The sequence below is a fragment of the Muntiacus reevesi genome, chromosome 4, assembly GCF_963930625.1.
Source record: "Muntiacus reevesi chromosome 4, mMunRee1.1, whole genome shotgun sequence".
Lineage (NCBI taxonomy): Eukaryota > Metazoa > Chordata > Mammalia > Artiodactyla > Cervidae > Muntiacus > Muntiacus reevesi.
Genome location: NC_089252.1, coordinates 135,168,837 through 135,190,236, shown reverse-complemented (window position 1 = coordinate 135,190,236; position 21,400 = coordinate 135,168,837). Strand labels below are relative to the sequence as shown.

The 21,400-nt window shown below is 41.5% G+C and overlaps 1 protein-coding gene across 2 annotated transcripts in view; it reads left to right on the top strand.

Moving 5' to 3' along the window:
- The first annotated feature begins 6,389 nt into the window (after nt 1–6,389).
- The window catches only part of KITLG (KIT ligand), a 96,756-nt gene continuing 81,745 nt past the window's right edge, over nt 6,390–21,400 (top strand). For both annotated transcript variants that reach the window (XM_065934180.1, XM_065934179.1), the window contains exon 1: nt 6,390–6,589. In XM_065934180.1, the coding sequence (XP_065790252.1) occupies nt 6,575–6,589 (15 nt within the window). In that variant the 5' untranslated portion in view covers nt 6,390–6,574. The remainder of the gene's footprint in view (nt 6,590–21,400) is intronic.

Here is a 21,400-nt window from a genome sequence, read left to right as displayed (position 1 = left end):
ATTTTATTCTCTAGTTATGGAGAATCAGACTACATTTATAGACTGTGAGGTACTGTGCCTAGATTTTTATAGATGCTACTGTAATGTTGACAGTGATGATGAAGTGGATGGGAAGAAGAAAAGCCAAGAGACGGGATGACATTAGGTGAATCTGTTCAAATAGTTTTAAATGAAATTCATGAGCTCTGAAGTGGGGTAGTGAGGATTGAAATGAATGATACATGTGAGAGGAGATTATTGGGGGTAATTAAAAATTATGTTATAATTACCGAAAGCATTAAAATTATTTGTCAAATGAATTCATTAATGAATAAATGAGTTAATTCTACAATTTTTTTTTTTTCAGGAATGTAATTATTTACTGTTGTTTTTAAACTGGACTTGTGATTAATTTTCAGGTACCTGTAAAGGGAAAGAATGCTGATTACCAATTATTAAAAGTATTTCCTATCCTTGGCAATATTTTCTAATCTGTATTCTATAATCAAGAAAAAATAAACTAATGAGTTTGACAGTATTCCCTAAATATAAGAACTGTTGGGTTTTCAAAGAATACTCTGAACTGTTATCTTTTAGCATTTTTAAGGCTGGTCAAACCAGACATCAATAGGATAAAGGAAGCTTCACATTTTTGTAGCTTGTGGCAAATCCATAGGAAGAAGGTAACATTTCCAAGTAACTTTAGCAGGAAAATATTTCAGAGGATTCTGATTGGTCCATCTCAAGTGATGTAGCCATACCTCACCAATCAGGGGATTGGCCAGGATTCTAAACCCAGGCCTCTAGTGAAGGGGGAAGTTGGGGAAAAAAGGCTTGTGAATGACAATCCCTCCTCAAAGACTTGGAATTATCTTGTGTGATTTCTACAAAAGAAGTGGGATGCTGGTAGCAGAGGAAGAAGAACAGGAGAGGTGCTGAGTAGGTAAAAAATCCTAACCATAGTCCACAGCCTGAATTAGATCATGCCTTTTTCACTTACCAATTGAGGATCCTGAATAAATTACTTAATCTTCTTCGTCCTCAGTTTCCTTATTGATCAAACAGAAAAATTATCTCCCTTACCTGATTGTTGTGAGAAATTGGTGATATCATATAAACTATGGGCCTTGTCCAATTACTGCCTCCTCTCTGGCATCAGCAAACTAATCAGAATAATATTTAAGAGATTCACTGTGTTCTGCTCACTGCACTAAACACTGAAGGTAAAATAATGAGTGAGGATAGTCAGTATGACTTTAATAATCACACAAACAAATGTGAAACAGCCTCTGTTTTATAAATACTATAAAAGAGGGGATTCATACTTGAGTTTCTAGTAAGAACGTGCATGCGTGCTAAGTCACTTCAGTCATGTTCAACTCTTTGCAACCCCAAGAACTACTGCCCACCAGGCTCCTCTGTCCATGGGATTCTCCAGGCAAGAATACTGGAGCGGGTTGCCATGCCCTCCTCCAGGGTATTTTCCCAACCCAGGGACTGAACCTGCATCTCTTATGTCTCCTGGCAGGAGAGTTCTTTACCACTGGCGCCACCTGGGAAGCCCTTCTAATAAGAGACATGCATGCTCAGTCGCTCAGTCATGCATGATCTTTGCAGTCCTGTGGACTGTAGCCCACCAGACTCCTCTGTCCATGGGATTCTCCAGGCAAGAATACTGGAGTAGGTTGCCATGCCCTTTTCCAGGAGACCTTACTGATGCAGGAATTCAACCGTGGCTCCTGGGTCTCCTGCATCACAGGCAGATTCTTTGCCCACTGAGCCACCTGAGAAGCCCCTCTAAGAAGAGGGAGATGATCAAATCAGAGGTTGGTGAAAACCTACTTGAAGAAGGGAATTTAGGAAATACTGAGTTGAGATCTAAAGAATAAGAAGATATTTACTAGGTGACAAGGAGCGAGTTGAGCAAAGTGGTGTAGGCAGAGGCAGAAGGAAGAGTACTGAATGAGTACAGGCTCTGAGATAGGAGAGATTCTGAGGAATATCAAACGTCTCTTGCCTCTGGAGCAGGAGCACTGCACGAATTGACTTTGGAGAGGCAGTGAGGAGCCAGACCTCAGAAGGTTTAAAGCCTTTGCTTTTTTTTTTTTATTCCAAGAGCAATGGCAAGCCACCAGAGTTCTCAGCAGAGGAGGTTATGTGATCAAAGTGTTACATGTAAGGGGCAACCAGAAGGGGTGAATGAATAAGAGATGTTTCGTATGCAGGCAAGACTTACCAGACTTACATACTAAATTAAATCTATCTCTAAACAACATCAACAACAACAAATGTTAAAGCTCAAAAGAAAAAAAAAAAAAAGCTTTCCAACAATTAATCAAAAACAGCATGATGGACCAACTAGCACTGAATGTATGCAAGTAAAGACTGGATAATCATGGGCAGACTTTCTTCCCAATATATCAACGGTTGAACTCCCTGAACCCTGTAACAGGAGACTACTATTCTGCAAGAAAAAATTCCTGATGCTTCCTATCCATTTAGGGCATAGTCTTACCTCTTGTTCACTTTTAAGTAGCTCTTGGTTTCCTTCTGCTAAGGGGCTGGAGGCTGGCTCTTGTTTTCTCTCAAAAGCCTACCCTGAAGAAAGATCTGAGTCTTTCTGACCCACTTCTGACCTCCTGATGAGCTTGCCCACAGTCTTCGATTGGTATGCTAGCTCTTCTAATTGCTTGGATATCTTCTTTTATGTTGCTCAGTCTCTCAGTCATGTCCGACTCTTCAGGACCCCATGGACTGCAGCACTCCAGGCCTGCCTGTCTTTCACTGTCTTCTGGAGTTTGCCCAAGTTCACGTCCACTGCATTGGTAAGGCCATCTGACCATCTTATCCTCTGATGCCCTCTTCTCCTTCTGCCCTACATCTTTCCCAGCCTTCAGGGTCTTTTCCAATGAGTCAGCTGTTCGCATCAGGTGACTGAAATACTGGAGCTTCAGCATCAGTGCTTCCAATTCTCCAACACTCTGCCTTCTTTATGGTCCAGCTATCAAAACTATATGTAACCACTGTCTAGGTATGTCATAGCTTTTCTTCCAAGAAGCAATCATCTTCTAATTTCATGGCTGCAGTCACCATCAGAATTGTAGCATCGTATGAAGGAAACAGCAGATACAGAGTTATCAATGAGAAAGTCAATCATGCTATTAATGGAGCTAAAAAGCCATTGACTATGGAGGTGGAAGAAGAAAACAGAACTGAGAGGGAGAAGAAAGGAAGAAGGGAGGAAGAGGGAGAAGAGAGTGAGTCATTCTAGGAGATGAGCATATTGAGTACCGAGATGAATTATCCAGTTGATTGAAAAGAAACTGGACTGAATTTCTGCTAGGTCTAAATTCTCTGGTTTCTTTAAACCTGTTCTAACCTATAGGCCATTTCCTCTTATTGGTTTCATAAAATTAGTATGGTTAGATAGATGTTGGCCAAGCTTCAGTAATTCTACCATGTTGATTTTTGTCAATATCTATCTTCCTTTACTACCAGTTTTATTTAATGTTATAAATTAAACTTCTTTTAAATTGACCCTTAATTTTTTTTCTAAAAAGCAATCAACTTGGACTCATCTGTTTAATATGATATATATGTTGTGTGTGTGTGTGTGTGTGTGTGTGTGTTAGTTGCTCAGAGGTATCTGACTCTTGCTGACCCCATGGACAGTAGCCCGCTAGACTCCTCTGTCCATGGAATTCTCCAGGCAAGAATACTGGAGTGGGTTGCCATTCTTTTCTCAAAGGGATCTTCCTGACCCAGGGGTCAAACCCAGGTCTCCTGCATTGCAGGCAGATTCTTTACCATCTGAGCCACCAGGGAAACCCTATATATGTTATACATGTAAATATATAGTAAGCATTTTAAAAATTCACATTTCAACTTATCCTCATTTGATAAACAAAAGTGTAGTATCACATATAGTCACTTGAGGAACCTTTACAGTTAGGCATGCCACACTGTTAAATCCCTCATTGGACACAAGATCATAGAACCCGCATAGAGTCTGAAATAGAATCAACCTTCCTCAAACTCATTTCCCTTTCCATTGGTCCATAATGATACATTTCAGGAGTGTGACTCCTTAGTGCGTAATACATATGCAACTCTTTGGAAGATTCTGGCAGACCAAAATTACTCCTAAAGGCTGGTTATATTAAGATTGGATTGCCAGGGAGGAGTCATTAGTTAAATGATTTTCCTCTACTGTCCTATTTGTTTCTGTTTTCACACTTACCACTCTGTTTAAAATGGTTTTATAGCACTGTTTTGACTGAAAGTAAGTAATTATTTAACACTCTGAACTTTGGTTGTGGTCTTTTTTCAAACACTTATTTTCATAACTATGGAGGAGATAGTCTCCTAGCCAGAGATCTGTGGCTGCTTGGAGTAAAGCACTTGATGAAGGATGCATAGTGAAATAAATCCACATTTCCACTCCATGTTCTCCCGGAGCTTGTTTGCTATTAAGTGTGGTGTGTGTTGAGTTACATCTGACTCTTTGTGACCCCCATGGACCGTAGCCCACCAGACTTCTATGTCAACGAGATTTTCCCAGCAAGAGTGGGTTGCCATTTTCTCCTCTATGGGAACTTCCCAAACCAGGGATGGAGCTCGTGTCTCCTGAGTCTCCTGCACTGTGGGCAGATTTTTTTTTTTTTTACTGATGCGCCACCAGGGAAGCTCACATTGAGTGTGGCAGATAGAATAATGCCTGCACCTGTTGCTCCCAAACCTCTACGAAGATATCAATGTTCTAAGCTCTGGAACCTGTGAATATGCTATCCTAAATGGCAAAGGGGAATTAAGATTGCAGATGGAATTAATGATGCTAATCAGATGATTTAGGGAGCATACCCTGGATTATTCAGGTGAGCCGAATGTAATTACAAGGTCCTTCAAAGCAGAAGAAGGAGGCAGAAGGGAAGGTCAGAGTGGGTGATATGAAGACTCAACTCACCATAACTGATTTTGAAGAGGAAGATGTCTGTGAGTCAAAAATTCTGGATAATTTCTACAACCCTGAACAAGCAAGAAAAGGAATTCTCCCTAGAGCCCCGAGAGATTCATTTTGGACTTCTGACCTCCAAACTGTAATATAATAAATATGTGCTGTTTAACATGAATAAGTTTTAGTTATTTGTTACAGCAGTGATGGAAAACTAATACTTCAAATTTTACCTAGTTTCTTGTTTTTCATGATTATAGGTTTGGCATATTCATTTATTTAAAAAGGCTCACTGAATTAATTTGGAATCCTACTCATTAAAATACCTAATTTCTAAATTTACATAATATTCTTTCTTATAGATTATTGACATTAATCTCTAGTACATATTTTCTTCAAATTATTAATAAAATGCTTTTTAGTGGTCTGAAATTATAAGAACAAATATAATGGGGCTTTAGAGAGTCAATAATTGTTTTAAATAAAAGCTGTATAGCCAGGACTCTGGATTCAACTTAAGTTCTGCCATTTACTAGCTGTGATTTGGGAAAGTTGACCTAAGACTGTTTCACCAACTATAAAATGGAAATAAAAATGACAAGACCTGTATAATAGATTTGTGGAGAGGACCTAAGTGAGATAATCGCTATAAAGTACTAACACTTTACAGGCACAGCGCCTGGCATGTAATTAAGTGCATCACACAGTGGTTTTAGCTATTATTGTTGTTGCACTATCTGACTCCAAAACCTTCTCCAACAACAGAAAGTACAGGTTTCAAAACTGCCTGATTCTATGGCCTGCCTGTTACCTACCGCTTCTCTTTCCATCTAAATTTCTAAAGCAGCAGCCATAAATCACTCGGGAAACAGCATCTCCCTTAGCAACATTCAACTCTGCATCAACAATCATTTCGATGATTAAATATCCATTCACTAATTATTAAAAAAAAATTGGAGTGGGACAATGACCTAACTATATAGATCCTAATTAAGCTTTAAACATTTTTTCCCCTAAAGCAGGACGAGGTGAATTCTTCGCTAGGCCCCCAGTGACCCCTCCCGCCCCGCCTCTGCAGTACAGAAGGAACGGCCAGCCCTCGCCCAAGCTCCAGGTTTCTCTTGAGTCCCCCGGCAGTGCCAGGCTAAGAAGCAGATCAGAGACTCCCCGCGCCCAGCGCGCCGCGCAAGTGGCGGCTGCAGCGTGTTCACCTTCGTCCTAGGCGCCCCCGCGCCCCTGTGCTCTCGCAGCCTTGCGCGCACCGGCCCCCCAGCGCCGGAACGCGCTTGGCTTGATCTGTCCAACTTCTGGTGTTCCAGCCGCCCTCCAGGGTCTGCCCTCCCGCTCCCCTGCCCCAGCCCGGGCTTGCTTCCCCGGGGCTCCGGAAGGGAAGGAGGCGTGTCCGGAGTAGGCGGGCGGGAGCCGTATAAAAGTGCTGGCGGCGCGCCGGCCAGGGCTTCGCTCACCGCCTCGCGCCGGGACGGGGATCGCCGCGCCAACACGGGCAGTGGAGAGGGCGTTGCGCTCGGGCTCAATGCGTGGACTATCTGCAGCCGCTGCCCATGCAGTATGCCGGAGCTCCAGAACAGCTAAACGGAGTTGCCACACCGCTGCTTGGGCTGGATCACAGCGCTGCCTTTCCTTATGAAGAAGACACAAGTAAGTAGGGCGCGCCCGGGAGCTCGCCAGCTCTCCAAGAAAAACCGTGCCCGGAGGCCGGCGCGTCCCGGCCGCAGCTGCCCCGGCGTGCGGGGCTGTGCCTGCCGGACTAGCCTGGAGGCTGCGGGGGAGGCGGGCGCGGCGCGCGAGCCCCAGCCGCCCGGCCCGGGTGAGCCTGGAGAGGAGGAGTGGAAGGGATGAGGGAGAGCGGGCATCAAGTTTGGAGCCATAGCCCGTAAGTTGGGAGCTGTCAGTCGGGAGCCGGCAATTCCTGTAAGACAGAAGGATCTGTTCTTTGGCCGGAGAGTTGAAGTTATTCCGGAAAGGCATGTCCTTGCACGGGAGACATATTCCCGTGGATTTCGGGAAGATTACACAACAGTTCCCCCACGCGCCACGCTCGATCACTCGCGTACTCAGATTTTTGTGTGGCTCCGGGGTGGGTGCCGGCCTCGTGCGGACTCCGGTGCAGCCGCGGGAACCGAGCCAACCCCGAGGTCCTTACTCGCCGCGCTCAGCTGGGCGGAGAACCCGCCCCAGCAGCCAGGGAAAAACTTGGCTCCCGCGGCGTCTGCCAGTTTTGCGGCTCCAGGCGAGCTCTAGATAGGGTAATACCTCCACGTTGCACCCACTTTCTTCCATTACAGAAGAGAAAAAGTTGTGTATGTGTGCGCGCGTGCGTGTTTTAATGGGCACCTCTGGTGGTAGTTACGGAGGTAATTCCCAGTGCTGCAAATTTTGCATTATGCACAAGAAGCACAGAGGGTATTGATAGAGCACCGTCCAGGGATACAATTAGTTGGTGTGGTTTTTTTTTTTTTTTTTTTCCTTTCTTTCCTTGTAGCAGATATCTCTGGCTTGTCCTTGATAAAGGGCCGGCGCGGCACTCCCATCCACAGTTCTTTTCGCCGGGTCTCACCTCTTCTTACTTCTCCCCTTAGGAATTTTTCTGTTATCTGCTGCGGGTTGGCTAAGGCTGCCCTCTCACCCCCCAGAGGTTCTGTCGGAGATTGCAATTCTTGAAACGTGTCGAAGGGGTGGAAGTGGCGGGTGAAAAGATTGTACACGTCTTCAGTTCAGAATGTGTTGAAAATGCTTTATTTAACGACACACTCAGTGTCACATTTTCAATAGACGTCTAGATCTGGAAAGGGTACCAACGCATTCAGAAGGGAGTAGAAAGACCCGAACCCATTACACTGTGTGGCAGAGGGCAGCGGTTTGGGACTTGGCCTGGCAGAAAGGGTTGTGTAGTCTCTAGGGCAGCTGCCCGAGGCGGAGGAGGGGAGCGCAGCGCAGGTTTCTCTCTTGCAAGCAGGTTAGTTTATAGGCAGAGCACCTGGGATCACCGCAGCGGGCTGTTGAAATGCAAATGTGGAAGACTGGCAACAGAAGTTTTAAAGTAATTGCTTGACATATACATGCTTTCTGCTGTGTGAAATTAATAAGCATGGGCGGGGAACCAATTCTTTGTTACAGTAGCATCTGCTAACATGAATGGCAGTAGTGAGATCAGGGTGGAGAACCCTGCTACCTTCCAGTTCAGGAAAAGAGCCTAAACCTTCCTATTTAAACACGATCTCTGGAGACAGATCAGGTTAATGACCAACAATCCAGAGGTGGGGGTGGAGGGGGAGTATGGGACCGTACTATCAAGTCAACTTAGACTCTGTAGGATTGATGATCCTTGCACCCTTGCTTGCTTTGCAAAACAAACGGTGAGCTCTGTAATCTCTTTTCTCACTTTGATTAAATAGCTGTGTAAATCGGATTACATGGAATAATTCCATTGAAAGCTAGAAAGAGGTCGAACTAGCCTGAAACTCCTTGGTGGTGGTGAATCAGTACTGCTGACCAGGGACGTTGGAGACAGGGAAGTATTTTAGAAATGTGACCTGCTCAGGCTGAGTAAAAGTGCAAGCCCTTTGGGGGAACTTGCTGATGCTGAAGGGCTGGAGGCAAAGGAGGGCAGTACCCTTGGTGAATGAAGGCATTCATTGCCTGGGATTTAATGACCTTCAAGGTTTCCTTTAAGGATACTTCTAGCAATTCCACATTCTTGCCACTGAAGAAGGAGACCCTGGAAATAACATGAAATCAATGAAGTAAGCAGTGGAAATGGGGGAGGGTGCGAAGGTCCTCATTCATATTGTTAGATTTTCTAATATAAAAGTTACAAAGAAATTTCCTAGTGCAACTCTGTATGGAGGGAAAGTAGCATAAGGTAAGCTGGCATTAAGAGATGAGATCAATTGTTCCAGTCAATCTAATGTTATACTCGAAAGGGTGGAATAGCTATTAATATTCAGTAGTTGAAATAGTCATTTATAAAGATGGAATCAATTCCAAGTTCTGTTATAAAGCAAATAGTTGTGTACCCTTCCATTACCCAAGATATAAAATGAGAAATTAATAATAATACACTTGAATTATGCAGCTCTCCAAGAATCACAGGGACTCCAGGCATTCTTGCCTTATAGTCAAGCTAAATAAATGTGGAAATTCCACCAACAACCACTTGGGGTGTGAAAAAACGATTCTTTCATTTATTTAGCACATGCGATGGACCAGCAGATGGGCAATAATTACACGGCAGGAGTCGTGAGGAGCAATTTGAACGGTTAAGTTTTAATCACAAGTCTACAGAAATGAACGTGTTTTGCATTTTTCAGATCTCTGGATGTATTTTATCCTTATTGTGTGGTTTTACGGTTTCTGAAGGGAATTGTGTCTCTGGCTTAGAACATCTATATTCAGCGTATAATAACAATTGGACATCTTAATTTGCAAGACCAATTAGAAACGTGCTATCAGTTTAACAGGGCTGATGCCATGTTTGTTGATGTACTTATATTTTAGTTTTCAGATGGTTTGTGAGAGTTTTCACAACTGCTGTCGGGTTTAGAAATATGAAGATAGGAAAATTTCATCTGGCAAATGGTGTAGAAAAGACCACATTAGGCACATATTAGTTCTCAGAAGAAGCAAATAGAATGATTATTAGCTTTTGTTTTTCCAAAGATGCCCCCCCCCCCTTTTTTTTGTCTGTGTGAAGTTTGTCATCTGGGTGATGATACAAGGTTATAGAAAAATTTAACATTTATGAAAAGAGCATTTTTAAAATCTTGTCCTTAGAAATCACTCCATTTGGAATCTGTGCTTTGAACAATCCTAATTTATGTAGCTTTTAATTGATACATTCTGCCAAAACTTTGAAACTCAAGTGCTAAATTGATTACGTTTAACATAAAACAAGGAAAATAACCATATGTAAATCTGAAGGCCTGAGCCAAACCAATTAAAATTGCCAAATTTTATTTATATCTAACTGCTGATTTGGAGATAGCAAGTTGTGAGCCACATTTTTTCTATAATGATAGGTGATTGAAATCTTTTCATCACCATCAGTAATGTTAAAAAGAATAAATTCTTCCCCAAGTAGGTAGTCTGAATATGGGAGGTTCTTGCATGGTCTGGCAAGCCCCATTCCCTGTGCCCTTCCTCATCCATGTCCAGGGAACACCTAAAAATAGTGAAGAGATCTTAAACTTTAGCTTTTCAAGACTGATTTTAATTCCTCTTTTACCACTAGTGAGAAAAAATGACTAGGCACGTGGTTTAACATCTTGGGATTTCCATTTTGTAATCTGTACAATGATTATCAAATAGTTATAAAGATTTGTAAGGATTAAATGAGATTTTATGTATCCCAGCACAGTGGCTTGCTGTGGTTACAGTCTAAATTTATTATCCCTAGAGGAAAGTTGCCTCCCGGCTCTCTTAAAAGCCAGAGATAAAACTAGCTTTTGCAGGTAAATGATGCTTAACCATCAAAGCATAGAGATCAAATTTTCATAATCTGGATCTGTGGATTCAACTTTATAGGCTGCTATGTGTCTGTACTCATCAAATCAAGAACGTGTGAAAAGAAAGTCTATCCATGGCATGGGAGATGCTAAATTCTTAAAAATATTTTCTTTAAAAGTGAAAATGAGACAGTGAAAATGGAAAAAGGGAATATCATCACTATCTCTGATTCACTTTCATATTTCTGCACTCTCGCTTTCTGAGTCCCCCTAGTATGAAATCTGAGGATTTATGTTATTTCGTTTTAGACTAAAGGGACTGGGTCAGCTTCTTGTCCTTGATGTTCTTGAACTTGCTCTTCTGAGTGAGGACAAGCATTCATGTCTGCAGGGTTCTTTATTGTCTTTACCAGGCAACATGCAGTGACATTTTTTTTTTTTCCAATTATGCAATTTTGGGAGATTTTTTCTCCCCCTTGATTACCTTAACATTCCCTTTCGTAAATTAGGGTAAGGCATTTCGATATAAATCTGTCAGAATTGATCTTTTATCTTTGTTTTCTAGTACATGAATCATGAGCAGCTGCCGGAGACTGTCTTTTCGGTGTCAGTCACCTGTGTAGTCAGAACAATTTAGAAAACAAATTGAAGGAACACCAGGATGCTTTTCTAATATATGCTGCTTTCAGGATTATTTTGTTTGGACTTTGTCTCATAGAAACCATTGACTGTAGCCTTACTGATTTATAGATGCAGTGAGATGCTTTTGCCTTTTCACTTAATTATGGGCATGCTAAAATTGTTTACTAGGAGTGGGAGAGAATTGTCATTATCTATCTCTACCTATTTTCTGCTGTCCAGAAAAATGGGGGTGATGGGGGGAATGTGATTTTCTTATAATTAGGCTCCAGGGATCTTTTTCTAAAATCACGATGTGTGTCAGGAAGGACAGGAAGACTGTCCTTTATATAACTCTCTTTGTCTTTTGACTATATTTTCCTATTTTTCTAGGTTGCTGCATTGACTTGGTTATTAGGGGCTGGAGTTCTTTTTTAGCACAGATACTGTATGACTTTGGGAAGGCATTTGAATCTCTCTGGACCTCAGTTTCTTCTACTGTAAAATGAAAAAGTAGGACTAGGTGATTTCTCAGTGTCTCACACTTCTAAAATTCCTATTTTTAAGGTTCTAGTAAAATAGATAATTTGAACCAGTTAGTGTTTAAGCTTCCATTGGTTCTGAGGCTCATGTAGTCATTGCTTTGGTGTGAATAGAAATCATAACCGTTGTCTTATATATGGTTATGGAATATAACCATATAACACACACACACACACATACATACATATATATATATGTGTGGAAAATAAATCCAGTGGGGCAAAATGAAGGAGATTTCATTTTGGACTGCTCTACTTTTAGCCTTTTCACCTACTACTTGATATTTTTCTATAAAGAATGGTGTTTACCCTTCCTATTTTGGCAGTATCCCTCGTTAAAGGGGATCTTTTCTTTCTCTCTTCCAGTCTTTAAATTCTCTTAAGTGAAGAAGAATCTTAAAGCAAAGTCAGACAGCCAGAGAGGTCCTCTTACGTAACTAATGTGTGCCTGCCTCCCCATTTTAGCTTGTCATTTCTGCCCCTGCGGTCTCTAATAATCTGTGTGCCTGGAGGAGAAATGGAGAGAAGCTGATCCTGTATAGAAAGAGCTTGCGTGGAGGGTATCAGAGGTGTGGGTCCTGCACTAGACTCCGGTTCCAGGGCCAGTCACTTGGTCTCTATTCTTGGCGAGTCTCAAACAAGTCTTGGGCAAGTTGCTGAGTCTTAGCTGTATCCGTGCCCTGGTGTTAATCCTGAGAAGAGAGTGAAGGGGAGGGGGGTCTGCAGCTGGAGACGCAGAGGCTGAGAAAGGAGGGAGCAGCTCTTCTGCCTCCAGGAGAGGCCGTTCCTGAGGACAGCTCTTTGGCATCTGAGCCTGTCCGTGCCCTGGCTTTTGCAGGTCTCTGGAACACCTTTTCCTCACCACTTTTCCTTCGCTTCTCCTGCTGACTGACAGAGTTGGAACCTGGGACTAGCCCGGTAGCCAGCAGCTGGTTTTCCTTGGCAGCCAGAAGCCACTTGGCTCATGATTGACATGAAAATATTCAAAGATCAACCGGACCCCTCCCCCCTCCACTTCCAGGCAAAAGACTACAAATTCTGCAGAAAATAGAGCTGTGAGAGTGACAACAGTGTACCATTTGCACTCAGCATCTAGCACTCAAAATCTAGCGAGCTTCCTACTAAAACCATGTCCAGAATGGAGGCAGTGATCCAGATGCTTGACAAAGCAGCGGTACTCTTTCGGTAATCTGGATGCAAGAATTCAGCGCTTGACTTTGCAGGTGTAAGCTGTTGCCTTGGGGCTTGGAGTGCAGCTGATTAGAATGTAGTCTCTAAGGGGGGCAGTTAGGGTGCCTTTTCTGTGTTCCTGGCACACAGACAGCAGCTCAGAAATCTGACAGTTGCCTTGCAAATAATGCCTTTGCTCTCCAGGGTGACCATGCAAAAGAGCGTGCAAGACGAGAGCAAGTGCAAAGCTCCATCACTGGTCACTTGCAAAAGCAAGCCCCAGCCTCCTTCACCTTTGCAGAAAGGGTGTCCCCCCCTGTCTAACGTACCCTGACTGTACACCGTGTCACCGCTGGAGACCGGGGAAGAAAGAGCGTGACCTGGAGGGGGCCTTGTTTGTCTTATATACACGTGCTCTGTTGCCCTTTCAGGAGCAGAAGTTCATCTTTTGTGTAAAAGCCCTGTGAGTGCTTAGCACTTTTGCCTCTTTGTCGCCTTGACATGAAATCTCTGAAGCCAAGGACCTTTCCTTTCAAGTGTCTTTACCAAAAGTCCAGGACTGAATCACATCTGGTAATTGGCCTGTTTCTTCTAAATGCCAGTATTTCAGTGGTGGTAAACCAAGTTGCCTGTAAACATTACAGCTTAATAGTGGTAATCTATTGTCACAGACTCTGTTGTGCTGCGTTTTTGACTGTTTACTTGGGGTCCCTTTCTGAAGCCTTCCTAGATGCCTTATGAAAACGTGCATCTGTTGATTTCCAAGAAGAGTGTTGCAGAGAAAGTAGGTTGTGTTATTAAGGCCTTGCCCCTCTCCTGGAATGTGTTGTCCTTATAAGAAAGAGAAGAAGAAAGATAGCGCGAAGTCGTGTCCGACTCTTGCAGTCCCATGAACTGTAGCTTGCCAGGCTCCTCTGTCCATGGGATTCTCCAGGCAAGAATATTGGAATGGGGGGACTTATAGATGGCTGTTAAAATTGACATTCAATGCAGAACTTTAGATGGGGGGAGGGAGGAAGGGTAGAGATGGATTGCAAAACAAACCCTGGCAGTCGCACATCATTATTTATGGTTCTGTGTAAACCTACAGTTTAACACTTCTGAGATAGTCACTGCATTAGGGATTTCCATTTTTGATGACCGACTAAAACCTCTGTGATTGCTTTTGCTTGGATCTCTGGCAATTTTAGAAAGCTGCTACCTTCAGCCAGCCCTACCCAGAGATCTCTGATGTGTTCTGTTAGGCAGAGAATGAACTCAGGTCACTCCACTGCTTGTTAGATATATTATCACGCTACAGGAACTGGCTCTGTGCTTTCTGCCTCCAGATGGTCCAAAGTGGCCGCTAAAATGCTGGGATAGTAAAGAAGTCAGAAAACATTCATGAAGAATCCAAAAGGAGTTATTAGCATAATGTTTTTAATACTGGATGAAATTAATTCTATGTAGAAAAGCATAGAACTACAAAGTAGGGTTTATATAATCCTTCCATTGTTATGCAACAAATTGTAACACTATTGTTTTTGCTTTTTCTAATTCTTAACCCCTGCCCAGGAAAGTATTTTAAAACTTTAGGACACATTTATTTATAATGTACTGTAGCCATAATGGTGCTCTATGTCTGAACAGTACTAGGAAATAGTGAACTCTAAAAAATAGTCCCCCATTTGAAACTCGGATCTTTCACATTAAACAATTCCATAGACTTCTAACCCCCAAGTTGATTTGACCGTTTATTGTTTGCATTTCTGTATAAATGTCACACATAAATGATTTGGCTTGAAGGAATGATATTTACTACAGCTTGTGTCAAGCATTTGACATTTAAATGTGTAGCCATTTTAAATAGCTTTCATGGTTATTTTGTAAAATCAGATCACCCCGATAATAAGATTATGCCAAAATAGCACTTAGTAGAAAACAGTTCCAAGATGGATGAATTCAAAGACCTTGTCTTCTTCAGTCCCGTTTCACAGATGAGGAAACCAAGATAGTCTTTTCCTAGTTAACTCGAAGGGTTTTCTGGTCATGATTACACCCAGAGATTCAGCTGGCACTTCCTCAGTCCATTAGTGCAGCTTATTCAGAACCTCAAAGATATATGTTCTGCTCATAAGAACACTGAGTTAAAAACAAATACAATCAGATATTAAAAACAGCTGCCTGTAATAGAATTTGGCAACAAAACTTTTGTGATTCCAGTGGATCTAGCAGGGTGGTTCATACTAGAAGCTCAATGATAATAAATGAAATGTTGTGGAATGAATACATGCCTGATATCAGGTTGTTAAGTGCCAATAACCTGTTTTAGAAGCCTTTTTCTTTCTTTCTTTCTTTTTTAACAGACGGCAAATTTTAACTACTGTCCTGGCTCTGTTGTACACAGAAATATCTGATTAATGATTGGAAAGGCTACTTCGGTCCCCATTTACAGCATTAATTTTCAGTGAATATGCACTACTTACTAAGCAAAACTGGTGGGTATGTGAGAATACAAAAAACACTGGACTGAAGCAAGCATGAGACTGGTTCTGCCACTCACTAGCAGTACGCTCTTCAGTAAGGATTTCTCTCTGAGCTTTACTTTCCCAGCCTCTAAAATGGGTGCAGAAGTAACTACCCATGGGTAGTATTGACGTCGTGATTAAGTGAGATAGACTGTGTGACGGCACAGGGGCTTGCTCCTAGTAAATAGCCAGTTCCTTCTCAGCAAGAAGAGTGAATCAGTCACAGAACCTTTCAGCAAATCCACATACTGAAAGACATAAATGCATTATTCGCAATTCCTGACTTTGGGTATAGGACTTGCATGAGTAAGTGAATTAAAATAATAGAGCTTGGGATAGCTGGGGAATTTGGGATTGATACGTACACACTGCTATTTTTAAAATGGATAACCAACAAGGACCTACTGTATAGCACAGGGAACTTTACTTACTTAATGTTATGTAACAACCTAAATGGAAAAAGAAGTGAAAAAGATTAGATGCATGTGTATGTATGACTGAATCACTCTGTACACCTAAAACTAATACAACATTGTTAATCAACTATTACTCCAATATAAAAGTTAAGGTATAAAGCTCTATTTTAACTGCCTTCTTTATACACAGCCTACCTTCTTTAGCACTCCTAGAAGATTAAACAGAATTTTCCTCCAATTTTACATCCTCTACCTCATTTCTACGCTTACTACAATGGTAACAGGTATACAAAATGGGCCAAAAGACAAGCTGCTTAACAAAAGGAAGAATGAGGAAATAAAAAAAACTAGTTAATAAGTTAATATCCATTGATTACTCACCATAGCTGAGGCACCAGGCCACAAACTGCAGAGGAATTTCTCATTTTATTCTAGCCACACACACACAAAATCTTATGACGCAGATATCATTATTGATAACATTTTTTCAACAAATAAGGAAACTAAAGTTCAGAGAGAGTAAGAGGACTTGCCCAAGATTTTAAGTGGGGGGAAATGCACGTAAGTGGAAGAGTTTGGATTTGAAGCCAAGCCTGTTTAATTCTAAAAACTAGATTCCACTGAACCACGTCAATGGAATGCACCTATGTTTAAATATACATATAATCTGTAAGACTTGAGACTTTAAAAAGGAAAAAATGTGTGTGTGAAGATGATGGTTTTTTAATCTTATAAGGGGAAGGCTGAGCAGGCAAAGCAGAGCTCCTGGGATGAGTGAAGGGTTGCTTCTGACTCAGCTCCCAGGACCACCCAGGAGTGTAAATGGCTGTGAAGCTCAGTAACACTCCCACAGTCTGGGAGCCCAGGCTTGGTCCTCAGTCTCCTTAGCCATCAGATGCTTGCCTCTGCTGACCCATTGTGAGGGAGGCCACTTGTTAACTGGAAAAATGCCATTTTATTTTATGGAATTAAGAATCACTGCCAAATTCTTGGTGTCTGTCAAATAAAATGGTACTTTTGTTGGCAGAGGGGAAGGTTGTTAAATATTTGAAAATTGTTGCAAAATCACTTCTTGGGAGAAGAAAACTGTTTCAAGGATTACTTTAATCAATTTGCTCTGACTCTCTTTTCATGTTGTTTATGAAGACGATTTTCAGTGACTGTGGTCATTTTTGGAAAACTACTGAATAATGTCTTTATGCTTATGTCTAGTTGGTAAAGGTACCAGCTGTTAAAGTTGTGACCTTTGCTTTGTAATTCCCTATCAGTCCAACTGCATGAATGGTAAAAATTCATTTTCTGCATTGATGTTATGATTTTTTGCAACAAATGACTGTTGGAGCATCCTTGGGGGCAACATCTCTTTATAACTTATCAGTTTAGTGATAAAAGGTCCTGGGATCGTTTGAACACAGGTGAAAGAAACAGCAGAACAGATATGTGATGAGCTAAACAGAACTAAACAGACAACAGTTAAGATGGCCTGCTTTGGTTGACTTAGCCCCTGAACCTCAGTTTCCCCATCTGCCAAAAGGGACAGCAGTACATTTCTCAAAGGTGGTTGTGAAAATTACGTGAAATAATCCACAAAAAGTCCTTAGTCCAGTGTCAGGCACCTAGGGAATCCTAAGTAAATATTCACAGTAATCATTAGCATTAAACAAATGGTAAGCTTATATTTATATTAAACAGATGGCTTCCCTGGTGGCTCAGTGGTAAAGAATCTGCCTGCCAATGCAGGAGATGTATGTTCAATCCCTGGGTCAGGAAGATCCCCTGGAGAAGGGAATGGCAACCCGCTCCAGTATTCTTGCCTGGGAAATCCCATGGACAGAGGAGCCAGGCAGGCTACAATCCATGGGGTCGCAAAGAGTCGGACATGACTTAGTGACTAAACCACCACCACAACCAAGCTTATTAATAGCAATGAAGCCTTATGTTTTAAAGTGACTTTCACTGCAAAATCTCCATTGTCAGAATGAAACAGAAAGTTGAAGCAATTTATCCAAATACCTCAGGCCTGGAATTCACTTTAGTCCTAAATAATTGTTTTCATTCCCTACTCTAACCAAAAAACTGAAAAAGAGCTAAATGTGTATAATTATAGTCGCAAGATAGTTTACCTAGAGCAAAGTTACTTTTTTCTGTCGTGTGTCCAAGGTCACAGTGCTAGCACGTGGTGGAGCTGGCCTAGGAACCAGGTCTGGAACCAGAGCCTGCATTCCTAAGCCCTATGCTGTACCTGGAATTGGGGGTACAGACCATGAGTCCTTCACCTGAATTGGTGAGTGATCTCCTCTCCCTCTCTGGGAGGAGCAGTCGTTTTCTGCATCAACAGAAATATAGCCACTTGTTGAGGGAGAAAGGAAAGAGCGTGGCTTTTGTGTCAAAAGCACCTAAGTTTTACCTCTAGCTCTTGATTCTAGCTTTCAAAGGGATCTTAGGCAAATTATTTAATTTGGCTTAGCCTTCTCTTAAACTGAATTTCCTCTCTTGTAAAGTGGAATAATACTTTGCAGCTTTTTAACCTAAAAATAGTGTCGTATATCTGCTTTCTGATTGTCACTCACAGAATTGTACTGTAATAAAAAAGTGCTTTTCAGGCTGAACACATGTTTTCCCACTATAGTATTAAGCACTATATTGTGATTGTGGAAGTGATTGATTCATTGGCCTCATCAGACACTGAAAGGAGCATGGACTTTGGAGTTAGAATGAGGCTTAAGTCCTTAGTCTTGTTATTCACCAAGACCCACTTTCTTTCTCTGAGCCTCAGTGTTCCTATCTGTGTAATGGAATGGTAAGGGTAATAATATATAGTTGGAAGAATACAAAGATTACATGAGATAATGTATGGAAATTGACTGACCCAGAACTGATGTTCAATGAGTGGTATCGCTAATCTTTAGCGACTGGACTATGCCAGCAGACAGATCCATATGGATCAGTCTGCTCTGCCTCTTGCTCCACTTGTGTGACAGCTATAATTATTTAAACCTGTTGTCACTGAAAAGCAGAAAAGCAAAGAGAGATTATGGGAAATGGGCTTGTGTAACCGTGAACCGAGACTAGTAAGGGTCTGGATGTGGGTCAGCCTCCTGCTTTGAAACCAAGGATGCTGACACACGTCTTGACTACATCACCAGTTGTTGTGTGAGACAGAGATAATTAATAGAGCAGTGCTCCTTACACTGTGTTGATCCATTCAGAGGCCTACAGTCATGCTATTATTCTAAGCCCTGAGTAATGAGTAAGTCCAACTTTCTAAATAATGAAAGTTTTGAGTTTATTAATATCTTCCAAAATGAGCCTCACACTGCTTCATATAATATGTATTAATAGCTTTGGAGATGCATAGATATGGAGTCACCTCTTCAAATTGGAATGTCTTTGAATCGCTTAATTCTTCTAACATTCTGACTTTCTCATTTGTAAGATGACATTTATAACAATGTTTAACTCATCAGGTGGTTTTGAGGATTAAAGGAGCATGAGAAGGGCTGTTCATGCCAGATACCCAGGAAACCTAGGTAAATGCTAGCTGCTTTCGAGCAAAATTCATTTTTGTATTCAGTTGGTTGCGTTTTTTTGGTTTTGTCTGCATATATTGACTTTGCATGGGTGTAGGATCAACAGTTTGGGGATATTTGCATTATAAACTCAGGTTTTATTTTCTTGTGGGTGATGGTGTTTTAGAGTTTAAGGGCTTGATTGTCGAGGTTAATCTTCAAGTAAGTGTATCAATCAAGACCAGGCGCAAGTTACTTTTATCAGTCCATTATTTCAGGTAAACAAGCATTCCCTTCTTGGAAAGAACATTAAACTGTTATGTTCCTTTTGATGGAGTACTGACTTGTGGAAGACAGAAAACAGCTCCTATTTTCCAACATTGCATAATCTGAAGACTGTTTCTAGAGGGTTCTTAATTGAATCTTTGACTCTCACGACTTCAACAATTAAGTTATCAATCCAGAGAAGCGTGAAATAACTTTGAGCTCAATTCAGAGTAGGCTTTAACATAACAACTTGAGTCAAGACTCTAGTGAAACTTAAAAGCAAAAAGATCTCTTTTAAATGTTGGGGGGGAAAAAAAAAGTATGTCCATTCTTTTAAGGCCCAAAGGAGAATGGGACTGAATCATTGATATGTGTGTTATTTTTATAAGTTGTTTAAGAGGAGAGTTAGATTATAAAGGGGCTTTTCGCATCTTTCCTTGAAAATATATGCCCTGCTACAAGCACTTTACTGACTGCACAAGAACCCACATCCTAAATTCAGCTCTATGGTGTTGATATAGAGTTGGTCCCTCTGACGGCATCCATTTCGTAACTCAACGAAATGATGAGTGAATTCTGTAATGTTAAAGATTCTCTGTAATGCACACAGTCTAGATTATTAAAGAAGTCTGATCATGTGGCTGCCCTGGTTAAAATCCTCCACTGACTTGATATTACCTGCAGAATAAAGTTCAAACCCTCAACACACTGTACAGGATTCTCTGTGATTTGGCTGTTGCTTATTTCCACTGCTCCCTCAGTGGTAAATTTCATGCCAGTGTCACCTAACCAACGTGTAGTGAAACAGTGATATACTCCATGCTGCACTTGGTCTTGAAACCCCGGGTAGCCGCTCTTCATCCTCCAGTTCATCTACCTGAAATGGTTCCTCTTCTCAGAAGCCCTCCCTGAAGTCTGTTGCCCTTCTTCCCTGCCTCCACTCCCCCTGTATTTAGTGATCTTACCCCATGCTTCTATAGCATTAAATATATATATATAAAACAATATAACAAGGTTTTCTTATTTACCTGTCTACTTGGCTAAATTGGTTCATGTTGATATCGCCAGCTAGTGGTACAACACCAAAATCTTAAGGTTTTTGGAACCAAATTATGAGTGAATGAATCACACCAGTTGTATCTTTTACTGAATCTTTGACTATAGCATTCTAGGCATGGGTCAGACTTCTTATCAGTTTAATGCCTGCTGACCTCAGTTGACACATGGGGTGGAACCATGGAGGGCGATTTGGAAGTTAGGAGGAACATCGGTCATGCATTGATGTCATACCTATATATGACCATGCATATATATAGGTATAGAAATGCATATAACCGTGCATGCAGTACCACTTGGCACAGACATACGTTGTTCAAACATACTTCTGTTTGGAGAGAGAAGTGGGCCACTTGGGGCTGTAGAAGAAGGTAGAAACTCTGGATTAAAAAAAGAGTTGGGTGGGTCAAGTTGCTGGCCATCATTAAGGAAATAACACAACAGGCTGAATAGCAGGTTGAGATGGTGCTGGCTAATTCAAGATTATACAGGGTCTAAGAGCCAGAAGGGATTCTAGAAGATGATACTGCCACTGATAATGATGAAGAAAATGCTGATTCTGATTCTCATTTGGTGTGCCAGGTCCAGACCTAAGCGTGTCACATACTTTGATCTGCACTAATCTCTCCACTTAAGAGTCTGGTGATGTGATCCCTTCCATTTACAGAACAGGGATAGGTAGGTTGTGCAAGTTGCTCAGCATCTTGCAACTAGTTAGTCTTAAACCCAGTCTGTTTGCTTGGCATTAATATTGCTGGAATTTTCTCTTTTTGCTTAGGTGAGATGTTTTTCTTGATACATGATAATGAATAAGACTGTCATAAATAGAATAAATGAAATTCTTTCCAGCTTAGCCACATTCAAGAAGCTTCCTTTCATATTTTCTTTCCACAGTTTGTGTTGGTTAACGGTTAGCCAGT